Source organism: Gambusia affinis, linkage group LG10 (assembly GCF_019740435.1).
Source record: "Gambusia affinis linkage group LG10, SWU_Gaff_1.0, whole genome shotgun sequence".
Lineage (NCBI taxonomy): Eukaryota > Metazoa > Chordata > Actinopteri > Cyprinodontiformes > Poeciliidae > Gambusia > Gambusia affinis.
In genome coordinates, this window is record NC_057877.1 from 25,178,542 (window position 1) to 25,196,664 (window position 18,123).

Sequence of the window (18,123 nt, forward strand, 5' to 3'; positions counted from 1 at the left end):
ATGTAATGCACTTTAATGTGTAATTTATCCAATATAGGAATTAATTTTAGAGTGTGTTTTACTGGATGAAGACAGTGCAAGCAAATGTGTACGTCAAGTAGCGTCCTTATTTTATCCCCCGTCATTCTTATAAACCAGGGACTATCTGTGACTGAACATTCAAGAACAGTCTCTACATTTTCAGTAAGCACCCATCTGGTCAAATAATAATTAGATGAATTACTTTGAAAAGTAGTGCTAATGCCCTACTGTAGGGACCACCTCAAACATTTAACATGCATAGGTGAATGAATCTTCATTGGTGCACAGCATGAAATTGAATAACCCTACAATTCACTCATCATTAAAACATTTTAAGGGCAACTGTGTATATTCCACAGCAGCCTATGTATGGTAGTTATGGCATCTCTACACTCTTCACACTTGTCCAAAATATCCCATGGCAACCTGGCTTAGCCAGAGATCAAAGTGTGTATACTAACGTATTACATATATTATTAGTCAAAGAAGACATTATCTTATATAAATTATTTGTCTTAGGATTTGTATCTAAAAGAAGCTATTTTTATGAACATTTTCACATTTACTGTAAATAAAAAATATAATCGCAGTGTTAATTTAAATTTTAAGAACCACAATCGGAATGGTTCTTTTCTCTTACTTATTTTCCTTTACGTATTGGTCATCTACATCATATGAGCCATATTTTTAGTAGAGAGAAATCTTAGCAATAGCTAATCCAAGCAGGAGCTGCTCTGTATGCTGAAATTTGGGTCTGTGTTTATGTCAAGTGTTGTGGTGTATCTGTAAAACAAACAATACAGTAAGCATAATCTTATGTTTTATCTCAATCTCAAAGTCCCGACTGCTCCCCTCTGCTTCCTAATTAGTAAGCTCCATCTCCCTCCCCAACCCGACTTTGCCATTTTCCTCCAGCAAAATACAAACACTGCACATCTTTTCATCTTCAGAACAGCCTCGTCTTACTGAGGCTCAGGCAGAGACGGCAAAGTTCAACTGATCAGCACAGGTCACCTACTGATTCATCTTCAAAGGTAGAGAAGGAAGGGGAAAAAAACAACAGCAAACACAAAACAGCAGAGGACACGATTCCACATACCACCATCCAAAGACAACAACACCAGGACACAGGAGATGATCAGGATGGTGTGGAAGACAAACCAAAGCATAACTAGGGACAGTGAGGAAGATATCATCTTAGACTGCTGTTGAGGCGAAAAAAACTCTGTAGATTTCTTTTACAGAAGCTGGCAGCTCCACTGTGCCTGAAAACAACAGCCAAACACTTTAGCAGCAGCTTCTTGGTGACATCACGACATCCTGCATAGTTACAAAATGGGGTCTAATAGTAGGCCTGACATGGTAGCAAATTTTGCTAGATAACTTGTCCCAGAAATTGAATTTATTGCGTTAAAAGATAATGTTGTTTTGAGACAATTTTCTAATAATATAATGGTAATGACACAATAATGCATGAACACATTCTGAAATATCAATAACCTCTAAATTCAAATGAAAGTTTAACTCTGGAAGACATTTTAAATATCCAAACTATATAAATAAAACAGAAACAACTAAATTGACCTTTAAAAAAAAGGCTAATTGAGACCAAAGAACCAGATTAAAGACTTCTGTTATTAATTTTCTTTTGTAGATATAGAGGAAAGATTAAAATTAATCATGCAAATGGAAAATGAGCTCATTTTAACTAATTGTGTACTTAATTGATTTATTAACTATTGCGACAGCCCTCACTAACAGCAAGTATATTTGTTCTATTTTGTATTTTTTGAAACATATTTTGGAATGTCTATTGATTGTGAATGAATGAGAATCTTGATTTTTATACATTTTTTGGCACACTCTAGGTGCACAATAATGCATTTTGAGGCATATTTTGAGTTTGAACTGTTAAACCAGGCAGTAGAAAGTGTTTTTGGAGGGAATCTCAAGTATTCAGGAAACTTAGCCATCATTGAGTTCCCTTATCCTGCATAAACCAGTACTCCATTATAACCCCAATATTTGCTTAAAAGTCCTTTAGAAAGTTGTAAAGAAACCACACACTTCCAGTAGCCAACTAAACAAACAAAACCATCACAGCTCAAGCCCAACATGAACAAGAAGATGTTGGACCCCACCTTGCTTCAGAATGAGGCAGTCATGTAACATAACCCAGGTTTTTTTGTATAATCTTGAATTTGTGTTGATAAGGGAGGGATGTGGGGTACCTGAACTTTCAATGCAATGCACAAACTTCTGACTGGCACAGTTTCTGCCCTACATCCTAAAGCTGAACTTCAGTTCAACAATTTATTCACACTGTAGGAGCGGTTGTCAACATGCAGCACTGAATTTTTCTGACACCGTTAAACAATACCAGTCAGAGAAAAGAGTTTGTAAACTTTGTACAGGTCTGGTTTAAATTTTTAATGATGCTAAATTTCTATGTGGCAACAGACTTAGAAATGGCTGAGCAGAAAGAAGTTAAATCAGTTGAGCTGACCTCCATGACTCTGTGACCCTAAAGTTTGAGTAATGTTTTAGATCCTCAGGAACTGACAACAGACTGCACTGGCTGTTTTTTTTATACATGAGTCTCAGACTCCACAATATGACAGCCTGCTACGCAAAAACTGGATTGGCTGCACAAAATCTCCTTGAATCTTCTCTTTCCCAACCCATTCACCTAATTTAGCATTTTCCCTCCTGTTCTCTTAACTGCCGTCTGCCTCAGGGAACAACCCAGAAGGCTGCTGTTGAATATGCAAGGTCACATCTTTACCCAAGAATATGCACCAACTTTCTCACAAAAAAAACAGGCAAGTATAAAGTATGGATGGATCTTTGAACGTCACAAAGGAACTTTCAGAAACCTCAAAGGTGTCTGCATGCAACTTAGAACTGAAAATGTGAGAAAGACCAGGCGTAAGCAGGAAGAGAAAAATGGGGTTAAAAAAACTGCGAGAAAAAGAAGTCCAATGTGCTTCTACACAGTAGGAGTTCCAACTCTCTCCTCATCGAGAATGCAAAGCCTCTTCTGCAGTATTGCGTGAATGCGTGTGTGTGTGTCTGTGTGTGTGCGTGTGTGAGTGAGGGGGATGGGAAAGCAACACATTCAACTCGTCTGGGGGAGGGAGCTGGTCTCTAAATTCTGCTGCCTGTCCCCCCAAATGCGTATTGTACCGCCAGACCCCCACTCCTTTCAGCTCCTTCATTTTGAATCTGGGCTCACAAGGCCAAAAAAAATGCCCTTTGGTTTTATCGTTTCTGCTGCAACAAACCCAGCAAGGCCTGTAGGAGTCTGAAAGGACACACCAACAACTAGAAAACTACAAATAGAGGTGAGAGGTGCATCAGAAAAAAGAAAACTCACTTAAGAAACTGAGTTAGCTCATAAAAACAGACAGTTGGTTCTATGAAAATGAAATCAAAAGGCTCCATATCTGGAACAAGCGAGTATAATTAAGTGTAGTTTAAAACAGTTGCTTTAAGGGTTCTTCCAAATTTTCCACGTCAAAACATCACACATTTGCAAAATCTTATTTTATACATGCATTTTAAGGTAGTTCTGCGATGGACTGGTGACCTGTCCAGGGTGTACCCCACCTCTCGCCCTAAATGTCTCGCTGGAGATAGGCACCAGCAGCCCTCCCGACCCCACTAGCACAAAGGTGTAAGAAAACGGATGGATTATAAGGTAGTTCTATCTTATCTTTAATTGTGGAATCTTCAAAAACTCCAAAGAAAATGAAAGGAAGGAAGGACAGAGATAGACAGATAGATAGAAAAAAACAAGTCAATAGTTGGACATATCGATGGATAGATACAAGAAAAACTGATTCACACTTTATGGATACAACTTTTAGAGATGTTACTTTTCCATAGTTAAACAGGCCTGGAAAACAACCATTCCATAGTTTTCAAAACTGTAGAAATTCTATTCTTCAGAACCATACATTTATAAACATAAGTAAACAATGGCTCAACTTTTTATACAAATCACAGACGAAATGTTAACAAAAATCAAGGCTTTGTTGGCCCTAAATGCTGCAGAAGTATTAAACAAAATATCATGTTTCTTAAGAAACCTCCCTCTGAGAAAAAGTCACTGGTTTTTAGTTCTTGTGATGGAGAATCCAAACTTGTTAGGGTCTAAGTTCTTCACACAAGGACACTGTCACGGCAGCCATTTTCAGTTTGAAGGAAAGGAAAGCAGTTATGTCAATCAAGGAAATGCCAGACATCTGGTTTGATTAAAGTCGCTTTGGAGACTTCTGCACTGAAGTGGTTCCTGTGCTGATTTGGTAATCGGGCCCCAACTAGAAATCAGACCCGTTTTTACCACCACCACACCTAGCTATCGGCAAAAAAAATGACTGCAACTTTCTACTTACTCAAAAATTTACCTCCATCAGGAACTGAAGGTGAGCTACACAGTGACTAATCAGAACAGCAGCAGCGAAAGTATGAAACATTTTAAAAAACAAGAACTGTAAGTAAAAGTAGGGCATTTTTATAACAAAATGCAGAACATGGATACTCCTATCAGATCATCTTGTTTGATAACGAGTTGAAGTCAAAACTTCAATTGAAAACAAAGCTTGGATTGCATTTACGATTATCAAACACAAGTTTTTGATAGCTGCAAGTGGCATTTTGATGCATATCAGGAAAAGTCATTAAAAAAGCGGACTTTGAGGATAGAGAATGTTGCTTTTGTCTAATCAACCACACTCTGATTTTATCCTAAAAAATATTCAGACTAGACAGGTGTTCTGCGTTTTGGGGAAGATCAGTTTAAGATATGACGAAAAGAGATAAAGGGCATAAAAACAACCTAAGCAGACAGAAAAATGTGAGAGATGGCAGGGGCTGCATAAACACTTCAAAACCACTCTCAGTCATGGCCAAACACAGAGGGGGCCCCTATTTCTGCTCAGAAATGTGGGAAAAGGATCAAAAAGCTGTCGCATAAATGATCTGGCCACGTCAGGACAGAGATTTAAACCACAACAGCTGCTGCACATAGGGAGGAACATCAATTTTGTGTTCCATTTTAACAGAGTGTAATGAGCTATACATACACAGACACATAATTATGATTGACAGAAATGTACATTTTAAATTAATATGTGGTTTCTGAAAAAATTTACATTAACATAAGTTATGCTAAAGGTAAGGTTTTGCTATAAGAAACAATGCAGAAAAGGCTGTAAAAACCTGATGGCATATCATCCACTGCAGCCAGTGTCTGGATTAGCATAATGTCTGTTAAGCATAACTTCTATTTTAGCAAGATGTTCCTTTAGTATCACATCTGCTTTGGCATAACTCTCATTATGGCTTTTGCTGTTGTGTTATGCCTTTTTGCTGTCGTCTTGTGGCCTTTTGTGATTTGTTGACCCTTCAGGGCCAAAGACTGTCCGTTTCACAGCAGTTTCACAGAAGGACTTTCTTTGACTTTCCTATATATGGATATAAGTCAAAATGTTGGACTGTTTGAAGTTAAGAAATTGAGTCTTTTTGTTCTATTCACATCATAACTTTTACGTTAGAGGTAGATGCAACAGAACTGATCCATTAAACCCAGGTTTGTTTACAAGACAAGATCTTTAAAGGAGATTTTATAGGTTTTCAAAGATTACAGATTTCCCAGTGGGATTCAAGGGGGAAAAATCCTTAATTTACACCAACTATAACCAAGCACCTTAAAATTCAAACACACAAAACTATGAATAATATTTAAATTTTAGTTAGAAAAAGAAAAAAACACTGAAGCTTGGAGATATTCTTTTATTAGCTGCAACAGGGGAATTAAAATCTATGGCTCTGCCTAAAAACAAGGAAGTTTAAAAAAAAAAGAAGAAAAATACTCCAAACAATAACAGTTATGGAAGAGAACACAGGCACAGAGATTTCAGCAAATCCTCTGAGGGCTTATAAATCACTGAGACTCATCACGATTTATGGGAGGTGTAAGACGATTTCTGCTCTCACACTGCAGTTCAAGGATGACTAATGGGAAGCACCTGTAGCTCTGTAAACCTGAAGACGTGAAAGCAGGTGAGACGAAAACCCAAACAACAGATGGCATTAATTTCTTTGTATAAAACACCATGTACAGTTGCTTGAGTTATTTAAGGTTTTTGTTAACTAAACGTTCTGGCTAGAAATGCATAAAGCACAAAAATTAGCAGCAAATCTAAAAAGAAAATGGATTAGAAAGCAATAATGCTCCCAGATCAAGCAATGAGTCTGTGAATGTAAAAGTAACCTTGATGGAGCTCAGAGTCATGCAGGCAGAGCAGCAAGGCGTAAGAAAGCTTTGAAGCTTTTACTGCAGAGAGCGTAGCAGGAATTCTGATGCCCTGCTATATCTCCTCAAATCCCCCACCCCCGACTCTCTCCAACTGGTTCAATATAAAGGGAGGATAAAGAGCAGAGCCAGTGTTTATCCAGCTGAGGAACAATAAAAAGAAAAGTAGTAAAATAAGAAATGGAAGGTTACTAAGAAGCTGGAGGAGGAGGAAAAAAGAGGGAAGGGGAGCGAGTGTCTAATAAACTTATTGGAACCTCTGAATCCAAGATTTGGAAAACCACAAGGCTCAACAGCTCTTAGATTAAACCCAAACCAGAAAAGTTACAGACTAAACATAGCATTAATACATCTCCTCTTTTCTTCTACCCATCTGAAATCATAATCAATTTTATATGTATTTTGTGCTGACTGGTTTATGGCTCAACCTGGCCCCATTTCAGATCAACATGTTGCAGTTTCATTCATACAGCTTCGTAACCATAAACAACTCAGTTTTTAGACTAATATTTAAACCTTGTGTGCATTTCTCTTTGCAGTTCAGCATTCAGAATTATAGTTAAATGTTCATTGAAATGCTAAAATCGCATGTAGAATTTGAAATGCAGGTACATTGTCATCTAAATTTTGTATTACACCTTATTTTTATTGATTGTAGTTCTGATCCCCAGTGATTCAGGGGACCCTGATATGACCGCTTTTAACCACAGACTCTACCATAATAGATGTCAATGATCCTCAACTGGTAGAATGCATTAATTGGAGTCAGAGAGTCATATTTCATGTCAGCAGTGCATGAGTATATAACAGAAAGTTGCCCTAAAAAGTCTAATTCAGACCTCCCAAATGTTGTAATCCATTCCTGTCCACTAGGACCCTCTAAAGATGGCTGCACCTGCCTGGATCCAGTGACTGTACGCCAACAAACAATACAACTGCTATTCAAAAGGGGGCGCCCTTTTTATTAACAGCAGATGAAGAAAAAAAGTTTAAAATCATGACCAGAAAAAAAAAAATTAATAAAAAGATCTAGCAACAGTTGCCTTAGGTAATCATCAAGAACAAGTTAAGGAAAAAATTGCACAAATAACTTGTATCATGATTAAGTTTCTAATAAACAGATTAATTTAATCCAAAACAAATCAAAGCTCGTTGTTCAGAACATTTTCAAAACTTTAAGATCTATATTGTGTATTTTAAATGAACAACAAGAAATTATAAATAGAAAAAAAATCTGATCATAAACCACTTTTTAATTAACTCTGCAATTTATGCTCCAACTGGAGGAGAGAAGTAAAATCTTTAAACAAAAAGAAGAAAACTTGCCTAGAAACACTCAAGAAATATGAACACTGACTAGAGCAAAGTGTCATCTGTACACCTTCACGTCTCGTGGGAAACTCAGCAACAGGCTGGCCAGCCTCAGATTACACAGCTGCAAAAGAAAGAGGGGTGGAGCAGAGATGACTACAATTACATTTTACATTCTAATTATGGGACACTCACTCAGAAATCTGTCACAAAACGGAATCTTTAAAAACCACGCAGCTTAAAACCGAACTCCCTTTTCTACACAAAGTTGACTGAAACAAAAAAAAGGTTTGAGAAGTACAGTATCTTGAGAGAAAAAAAAATTATACATTCCTTATGTTTTTATAACAATAAATTTCACCACTTCTATACAAACACTCAGCAATAAAGTCAAGAATATGTGAAGTGGAAGAAAAATGATTAAAAAAACGATATTTTTTATTGAAATATAACTTCCAGGAAAATGTAGAGGGCATTTCAGTTCAGACCCCTTGGGTCCATATTTTGTCTTGTACAGAAAAATCAAGACTGAGAATTTTTGATAAATTTTTGCAAAAAGCTCCAGCAATCTGGGTGGAGGGAACATGTGAACATCAAATACAGTCTTTGCATAGATTCTCAGTTGGATATTTGTATGAACTTGGATTGTATATTTAAAGTTGTTTGGAGCATTCACAGTGATTTCAGATTTTATTTTACAGAGTTTTGCAGGAGGGTAAAAAAAAGATCCTTCCCGTTTCTTGTGTTTCTTACAGAAATAGTCAGAAACTTCTAACGTTCTCCAACAAACTCTGAGGCTTTCAAAAAAACAGCTGGATTTATAGATTCTATAAATCTACAGGTGGACTGTAGTTCCCAAAAAAATGAATTTCTGAATGAAACCAACTGCTATGGATTTTGTTTAGCAGTATACAATTTTCCAGAATTAGATTTAATATAAAAAAATAAATAAATTAACTACGGTACAACAAATTTCCTTCCACTTCAAAATGTTATACATTATGTTGATGTAAGACTAAAACCTATAGAAATTAGTTGTAGCTCAACAAAATGTGAAAATGTTTGACAGTTATGCATACTTTACCAAGGCCCTGTGTACTAGTAAGCTATATGCTTACTTTAGGAAAGTGTTGGTACCTGAGCAGAACCTATAAGTAGTAATAATATATGACAGAAAAAGCAATACATAGCAATTTATAACTCCAGACAGTGTCAGTTATAAAAAGGTAAAAATCAGTATCTGCCTAATTTTAAGTGATATCTGTGTTCCAAAAGCCTGTTAACCTTTATTACTGTTCTATTTTCACACCATCAGCTGTAAGAAAGAAACAGCACTTCTAATTTACCATAAATCTTTCTTGCACATCACAAACAGAACCAGGAAGCTCATGGGATCAAATCCACACAGAATCTCTTCCAGGCTGATCTGGACAGCTGCTTTCTCACATGCAGCTCATGTGAGAGCTGCAGGGAGCGACTAAAAGCAAAAATTCAGACATGTTCTTTAGTTACAAAACATTTGGAGAGAAGAAGAGAAAAGAAAGAGACTCCACGTAGTAAAAAAAAATAAAAAAATATTGAGTTTAATTGAAATCCTTAAAATGTTTGAATTCTGGATTCATCCAAACATCCACCGGATTCCTGCAGTCTCAGAGCATTTTCCCTGCATGCATGTCTGTTATATTTGTGGCGGCACAAAACACATCACAATCAGTCAGATCAGCTTCCAGCCGCGACAGATTCTCACAGCTCATACAACAACATGACAGCTCTGGGGAGTTTACCCCAATGCTCTGGAGTTACGCTGAATGCCGCTTTTGGTATGAATATTAAATCAGTCATAAAAGTTTAAAGTGAGACTGACAAAAGCTAAAATTACTTCTAATTAATTACATCTTTGTAGTCGACAGAACGGTTCTTCAGTCATTTGAGAGAGAGGGAAAAAAAAGAAGCACCATTAATTCTCTGCATTTGCAGGCAGAAAAACAGGAATAATGCCGAGACAAAGCAATAGAAATAAGAGTGAGAAAAAGAGCGAGCACAAACTGGGGCTCTGGGAGGGGATGAGCAGTGACAACGGCGGATCTGCCGGGATCAGAGGAAGCCCTCAAAGCCGACTCCCGGTGCTGGGATGAAGGCGGCTCAGTGTGGAGGCAGAGGAGATGAAACAGTGTTTGGGGCCTCGGCTCCCCCGTTGCCTTGCCTCTGTGCTCCAGGCCTGTGAGCTCCTCTGCCTCTGAAGTGCAAAATACCCCCCCAACCCTTTTCCCCTCCCTGAAGCAGCCACCATCCCTACACCCTGCCATTTGGTGTGTTTAAGGGACTCTGCATGGATGGACATGACAGGGTATGGATTTAAAGGCGTTCGTTCTGTCTGCTTCCAATTAGTTACGGCTGGAACATAAAATCCTCCTCATTAGTGGGAAGAGTGGAGGAAAATTAAATGCATCAACTTATTGGCTGAAAATCGAAATCAGGTGATTTTCCCTGGTTTGGTGGATCAATCACCAGCAGCCTCCCTATTCATTAAATGCATCAAAAATAAGAAATCCCACCATTTACAGTCAATGAACACACCAGCAATCTATTCTCTGGAGCATTTTAGTTTAAAGTTTAGCAAAATAATAAAAAAAAGAAAATCTGATAAATGTTAGGGACACTTTGCATAGATGGACATGACAGGGTAGGTAAATATGTAAATGGAGATAAACTTGTAAATCTCTCACTTTCTTCTTGTGATCATTGAGCACATTTGTTCCTCTTCTTGTTTTATAAAACACTTTTAAATGGGTCAGACTCTGGCAATAGACATGTCATGCTGTGAAGAACCCCGGAAATCCCAATACAGCAGTGCATCTCAAAGAAAAAAGGGTCAAGAAATTCCTTCTTATTTTGAAATCATTTACAGATTTGCAATTTGTTGCAAAGCAAATCCCCAAAATATTCAGTTCAGTCCATTTTGATGCAAAATAGTGAGAATTTTCTCCTGATTCCTAAACTAGAACCTCTCTCACTCTCAGAAGCTACAGATTTTTATGTTTTGTTTTTTTTTTTTCATTTTTGGGTTTTTATAGTTCTTAAGGGAAAAATAAATCTGAATAGTTATGCTACACCATAAAGAAAATTAGAAATTGGTAAAAACGATAAAAAAGCAAGATTGGTGCATCTCTAACAGATGTCATCAACAATTGCCCTTTTAAACCAACTGTATGCAGAATTACCTCAAAAGCAGCATTCTGTTGATCTGTGCATTCACAGAACATTTTCTGATTTGTTTTACTGCAAAACAACAACCTTTATCTGATGTTTATCAAACTCCAAAGGGTGCATAAGACCACATAAACTATCTGTGTTGTCAGTGAATAGAATAGATTTAAGAAATAATTGGCCCCTTTCGATAGCTAACAAGCTGATCGGTGCATTTCAACAATTAACACATCTAAAGGAACTTTAGATGACTCTCTTGGAGGAGAAAGGCCTTATCTGTGATTTAACTATTATCCGCAATAAATAAAAACAAAAATAAAAAGAGATTTTCACTGACTGATCTGTGAATGCTGCATTTAGAATACCCCCCACCCCCCAAAAAAAATACAATTAAGTGCATTGCAGACACACGAATCAGCTCTGAGACAGACTGTTAACCTTGATTATAGGATCCCGTCTGCACATAATTAGTTAATGTCTCCTGATGTAATTCCTCATCAAGATTTATCGGAGGACCGCGTGCTGATGCTCCACATTAATGCACCCAAACTTCAAAGCATTGCTTTAGCGCTGCAACGCCACAGCTTTTTGTTTCATAACACCCCAATGTTTTTCTCGACACGATTCTTCTGTCTATAGTATTTCAGGTGCAGGCCTCCAAGTGAGGGTCAAAACCTGAACAAAATGCAACTATTTTATTACCTGCATCGTGAAAACTCCCAGCTCCTGTGAGGACAGCTTTTTCATTTGCTCCGCCAAAACTTGCGCTTCTTCCAGGATGGAAAACTCCGTCTCTGCTCCGCAGTATCCACAAGAGAGAGCCGACCAAATCAAAGCGAGGCGCCACGAAAAAGCCACCGAGCCGCCGCGGAGGGGAAGGTGTTTATCCCGGAAAGCAGCGCGAGTCCTCGGCGTCTGAGCCTCCGCAGTCCGCCTCGCCATGATGGCAGGAGGTTTACAGCGCTGGAGGAAACACTGCGTGTGAACTGAACTGGTGGTGGAAAACAAACAAACAAACAAGAACTTCAAGGGAACTTCTTTTTACAACTTTCCAGCGTAGAGTACGAGTGTGCTCTCTCCCCGGCAAGAAACTCAAGTTCTCCCAGCAATGCAAACCATCGCGCCTCCTTTACGTCCCCGAGGAGAGCGAGGGATATCCATGCGGAAAAGTAGATATGTTTATGCTGGTTTTCCCTTTTCTTTCTTTCACAGCGTTGCTCCCTCCTCTAGTCGTCGTTCCAACTCCTGGAAGTCTGGCAAAGTGTGTGAGAGCCGGAGATTCACCACAATGGGAGTGAAAGTAGGAGGCGTGGAAACAGTGAGGAGTCTCACCGGCGCCTGGATCTCTCGATCAATGGATCAGGGGCCCGTGACGCGTTCACTGTTGCTGCGAAAAACAACAATCGAGCAAACGGCTCCAGTGAAATTAATTGTAAAACACATTAGAATACATTTTTGTTTGTTTTGATGTAACATTTCCTTAAAAAAAATTAATTTGCATGTTTGGCTAATTGGATTTCCTCATCAGAAGCCAATACTCAGCAACAAAAGTGACTATATCAAGTTCTTCATCACACTTTATTCATCTGTGTTTGGTTTCTTAGGTAGTCCAGATGTTCTGTTCTTCTGCTCTTTATGGATTTTGGTTTAGGCTATAAACAAAACAAGATAATGATCACAGCATGACAAAAAATATGTGAAACATTTAATCAACAAAGAGCAGGAGAGCTAAATATAAACGGAACGTGTACAATGTGTGCTTCCTAATTGTCTCTTCATTCTAAAAATAACTTGAATCTTAATAAGACAAATTGTTCCTATTATTAAACAATGCAGTCCCATTCAGTTTATCATTCAAAATAGTTGAAAAGACAGACTACCATCACTTGTATTTTGTGCTGCTGACTTTACAGCAATCTTTCATACTGAGCATGCATGTAACAACAGCAGAAATGAAAATATCCCTTTAGCAGGAAGACACCTCCAACAGAAGCTAATTACTGCTGAAATTGGTGTCCTTTCTATGTTGAGGAAGGAGTTAAGAATTAATGACATCAGCTCCTTTAGTGGCTGTTAAACAGATAAATAGTGTGCCTGTTTTTAAGCCTAAGAGATGAAAGACAGCACCATATTCTTTTAATATATATATATATTTTTACATAGCTTTTATTTCCAGGCTCTTCATTCTATTCTATTCTAGATTTATCAAGGTCTGTTAAAACAGAGTCCACAATATTAAATTATGTACAAAGACGTGGTAAGGGAAGGAAAGTGGGATTAAAAATGTTTAAATGCTTTCTTTTTAGCACATCATTACAACGCTGGAGACATTAAATAAAGACTAAAGATTGCATTCTAAATTGTTCATATGCTTACGCTCTTCATGAAGGCAGTAAGCGAAAACATGTTTTCACCTCCATTTTAACTGAGGTAAAAAGGTAGTATTGTATTCGTTTGTTGTGTTTATTTTAATAAAAATGAAATTCTTAGTTCAGAAACCAGCAAAACATCTATCCCAAAAGACTCCAGTTCTTGTTTTCCATGCAACCAGCACACGCAGCAAAGATTTTGTAGATTTGTTCATTTTATGCTTTCATCCATGACTGCAACATTAGAACACAAGAAAGATAGTGGGTTCATTAAAGAATAGTGTTGTCAAGGTAGATGACGCGAGGCTTTGAAGTGCAACAGCACTCCAAGCCATCAAACAGCTGACCTTTATACACTGTTTTCAATTCATCTCCACTTCATTGGATTGCAGAGCATATCTGCATTGCAGCTGCAAAGCTGGCCTTCCCCCAAATCATCTCAATGATTTATGTTAACTTTTTTAGAAATTTTCAGGTAAAGCATTATTGCAATAAGATACAAAAAGGTCCAGTCTGTGGCAGTTTCAGACTCTAATAATAGAAGGATTTTTTTTTCAAGAAGGAAATTGATTTGGAAGCCATGCCATTATTTCATGTTTTGCCAGCTTGAATTTAGGTCATTTTATGCTTTGCTTATTATTCTGATTTCAGTTGTATGTTGCTTTGGCAACATTCTCATAGGACCATTAACACAAACTCTTCACTGCTAATTTCAGCCTTTTGGGTCACAATGTAATCTAGGAGATGTCAAATAGCTCTGCAAAACTGACATCTAGAGGCTGCCACATTAAATAAGCTTAGAAAATATCAGCGGAGTCATTGAGAGTTCGCAGATATAAAAAGGGAAGATGAGCTCTGGGGAGATGGAAAGACGGGAGTTTGCTGTCAGGGGACAGGAAACAAAAGTTCTGAATAATAAAGTGCAGTTTATGCATGTGAATGAGCGAAAATGTGACTGAGTGACACAGAGTCAAAGAGACCGAAGGCTCCTGAAAGTCAGTGAAAATATTTAACAGACGAATATTGTGCTGGGAAAAAAATACAAATACATTTGATATTTTCTACAGTCATTCAGTTCGCAGCCACAGTTTTAATTAGATAAACTTTCTTTAATTTTTAGATGAGCTAAAAATCCCCAAAATGATTTAATTTAAGAGCTAGAGAAATAATCTAATGAATATTGCTTTCAGGATACATACATGTAATTATATTATATAATTGTTTTTGTGATTTTTAAAACTTTTTAGATGCTTTAAAATCGCCTCATGATGTCATCATAAAAGTGGATTTCTCTGCTTGTTGAGTGCAGTTGGGAGTGAGTGAGTGGGTGGGTGAACACGCAGCCTTTGAGGCTGTGGTCTCTCCCTGAATGGCTCATCTGTCTGTGTCGTTAGCTGCAGAACCCCTCAGCTGTTTGCTGGAGTGTCACATCCTTTCAGACCCTTGAGAAAACAAAAGTGTTGATTGAAGAGTCTCAATCAGGTCTTTGCACGGAAAACCTTCAGGAACATTATGCATAACTGCTTTATGTGGGTCTGATCATTTTTCAGCAACATTTAACAAGTTGGTGCATCGTTGATCTTAATTTGCTAATGGTAGATGGCAGATTTATTTAATTCTCAGATTTATACAATTCTTAACAGAATTATTGGAAATGGATAAATATTTCATAAAATTTTGTGGGTTTTTTATGTTCTTTTTCTAACCTCTTCCTTGTTGATCTGTGCAACAATATATAAACCTAAAAACAGATAAACATCAGGAATCAACACAACCAATGTGAAAGACAGCCTACATATTTTGGATAAAAGTATTTTTATACAAAACTTTCCCAAGAATCCAGTACAACTTTCTCAGGTTCTACTGAAGGTTTATTCCCGTTTTTTTCTCACAGATGTCACATGCATGCTTAAAGGATTTCAGCAAAAAAACTGCTTGATGTGATCAACTATGTACTGTCGCTATGTGCTCAATCAGGAGGAATTGCTGCAAACTGTTCAGCCCTGATTGAACTTTGAACTTGTATGAATGATTTGATTGAGATAATTGTATATTTTTGTTCATGAAATAGATATGATTGTTTTGTAAAGTACCTCTGGTTGACATTTGTTTCAAACTGTTGCTATATAAATAAACTATAATGAAATGAATGTAAATTTATGTCAGAGTAAACTCTGTGACCCATCAGAAAACCCACAGAGGCTGATTGGACTCGTAGGAGGGGCACTGATCTGATGGGATTGTTTGTTATATTTTTAGTTACTAGAGGGACAATTACAGATTAGCATCACTGACTTCTACTGTATTTAGAAAGCTGTGGTTCAAGCTATATTTTGGGGTAGTCCACTTACAACAACAATCTGATCCCCAGCCGCTTCTATTCTTTCCATAAAATCAGTGAACTAAACATTAAGGAAAACAGATCAGGAGACTGGCGAGGGTTGGAAAGTTTAGAGGAACACCCAAAATTTAGGTTTCAACAGTATATAGCAGATTATTACTAAACTGCACTACTAAACAAAGCTTGAACATAGATTTGTTAATTTCTGATTACTTTTAATTTAAGCCTAAAGAAAAAACTATCCGGAAAAATATTAACCTCCAAAGTAACAATTCAGCAACCCCACAAGGTCTCAGCAATGTGCTTCACAAACAGCAGGCATTTTAAAATGGCTGTGAATAAATATTTACTCATATGTATTTAGAAAAAAATCTTTATTTTGAAATTATATGTACAGCAATCAGTGGCAGAAATGGGGCTCAGTGTCGTCCTCAGTCTTTATTAAACAAGAGCAGCTCATTGGCTGCTCGTTTATTCAGATAAAGGGGGAATGGAGGAGACGTTTTGTCACATGTAATACAGTTCCTGGCAAAATTCATGCTGCTCTTTCAGTGTTACTGTTGGCCTCCAGTTCTTTACTGGCCAGTTTTGGAGAGTTTTTTTAGTTTTTATAGTGTCACTTTTGCTCTTTATTTTCTCTAAAAATATTTTTCTTCTCTATGTGTATAAAATTTGTCCAATTCTCTGACTTTGTAAAATTAATTTCTATGATCATTTATACCTCAAATGTTGGGTTTAGCTGACAACAACAACATTCTTTTATTTTAGCTCAATTAGATCCACCATGACTATTCACAGGTTTGATCTCAAGGAAACCAAAGGCTCAAAGGGTACATCAGTCAACCAGGTCATTGTGGCTTCTTAGTTTTTACATTTCCCCCACCCCAAAAAATTTATTTTAATGTTGATTTATGCAGGGCATATGCCAAAATAAAAGTGGAAGAAGTTTGAAATAATTTATCACAGTCAAAGTCCCTTCCACAAGCTCCAAAAAGCTGTCAGTTTAAGAGTATTTAGCCACTGTACATCTTTATTCCTTTTATTTCCCAGTCTTTTTCAGAGAAGCAGCATCATTAAGAGCTGTCTGACTTGCAATTTTCTTTGGCGCAAACAATACTGGCTTATTTTAAGACAATTTGACTTCACAAGAAGGCAACAGAGGTTTGTCATTAACAGAGACAAAAGGATTGGCTTTACAGGATTAGCCTCTATTTGCATTTTCCTAATTATGGTACAAACCCACAAACCCACCTGGTTTGGGAAGATAAAGGGGAAACGAAGACAGTTTGAGGCTGATAAGTGAACACCTTAGGATTTATGACATTTGGAGTAAGATGCTATGAGAACCAAATTAATGCAAGCCACAAATACTTTTACATCAGGCTTCAAAGACTCAGATGCACTTTGTTTTATTATTATTATGAATAAGTATTATTATGAGCAGCTGACTGTTGAAAATGGTTAAAAAAATGTTAATTTAAAACAGCATTCTTGAAGCTTCCTAAGTTTTTCATATAAAATTCTTCCTATATAAGCAAGGTTGTATTAGAGCACTGTGGGAAGGCGACAATGCCTGGTGAAAATCAAGCCAAAGCTCACTGCTGTAATTACAACTAAACACAGAGGCTGTTGCTTGTTAGCAGGTCAAACCACTTTAAACCCCAAATTAGCTAGTTTAGAGTTGTTTTTGAATGCTCATGCTTTATTTCCGTTCTAAAGACAACATTTTCCCTAGAAAATACTATTATATTTAGTATGAAAACTACCAAAATTACAGGCCTGTGTCATATGACAACAACAATAATAAAACCCATCAGTTACAATGGTGGCTGTCTTGTCTCAATGGTTATGCTCACCCGAGACCACTTTTAGACACTAACATGTATTTTATTGAAAATTTAGGAGTTTTTACGGGGGAGGTGAAAGGACATTCAAACACATTCTTGCTTTTCACATTTATACTTGTAAAATAATTTAAGAACCATGCATCAACATTTTTCCCATTTCTGCTACTTCTAATGCTATTTAATGAGTCTTGCACACTCATTAAATGCAAATGAAATACACTAAGTGCTCTTCATACAGTAGGGTAAATGGGTGTTTCATTTTTAGGTTACTATTGAAGAATAAAATAACATTTATTAATCTTTATGAAGAATCTGCTTTATGAACATAAAACACATGTTCATAAACATCAATGTTTATGAACTTCTTACATGTTGTTTTGCTAAAGCAGTTGAAATTTTCTTACTAAGCTTTTCACTGGTAATCTTGTCCAGACTAGCAGAAATTCATGATTTTGTCTACAGAAATCCTTTCATGTTAAACTACCTACAAGTCTCTGTAATTGATTGGTTGATTTAATCAACAACCAGTCAGTGGGAGCAAACATAAAATATTTTGATACTTCATTTGCTGGATCTTTAGATGATAATCTTTAGAAACTTAAAGCATCTATGAACAGCCAATTTATCATTTATCCCTGAATACAGAGGTCAGGCATTCCCAAATGATTTTTTTTCTATTGCTCTTTACTCAGTACTTTTGTTATTCAT

The 18,123-nt window shown here is 37.0% G+C and overlaps 1 protein-coding gene across 1 annotated transcript in view; it reads right to left on the reverse strand.

Annotated features, from left to right (window-relative positions):
* The window catches only part of cachd1 (cache domain containing 1), a 77,250-nt gene extending 65,060 nt beyond the window's left edge, over positions 1 to 12,190 (reverse strand). Inside the window, exon 1 of the mRNA XM_044129658.1 lies at positions 11,561 to 12,190. Coding sequence (XP_043985593.1) covers positions 11,561 to 11,800 — 240 coding nt within the window. The 5' untranslated portion in view covers positions 11,801 to 12,190. The remainder of the gene's footprint in view (positions 1 to 11,560) is intronic.
* Positions 12,191 to 18,123: the final 5,933 nt, after the last annotated feature.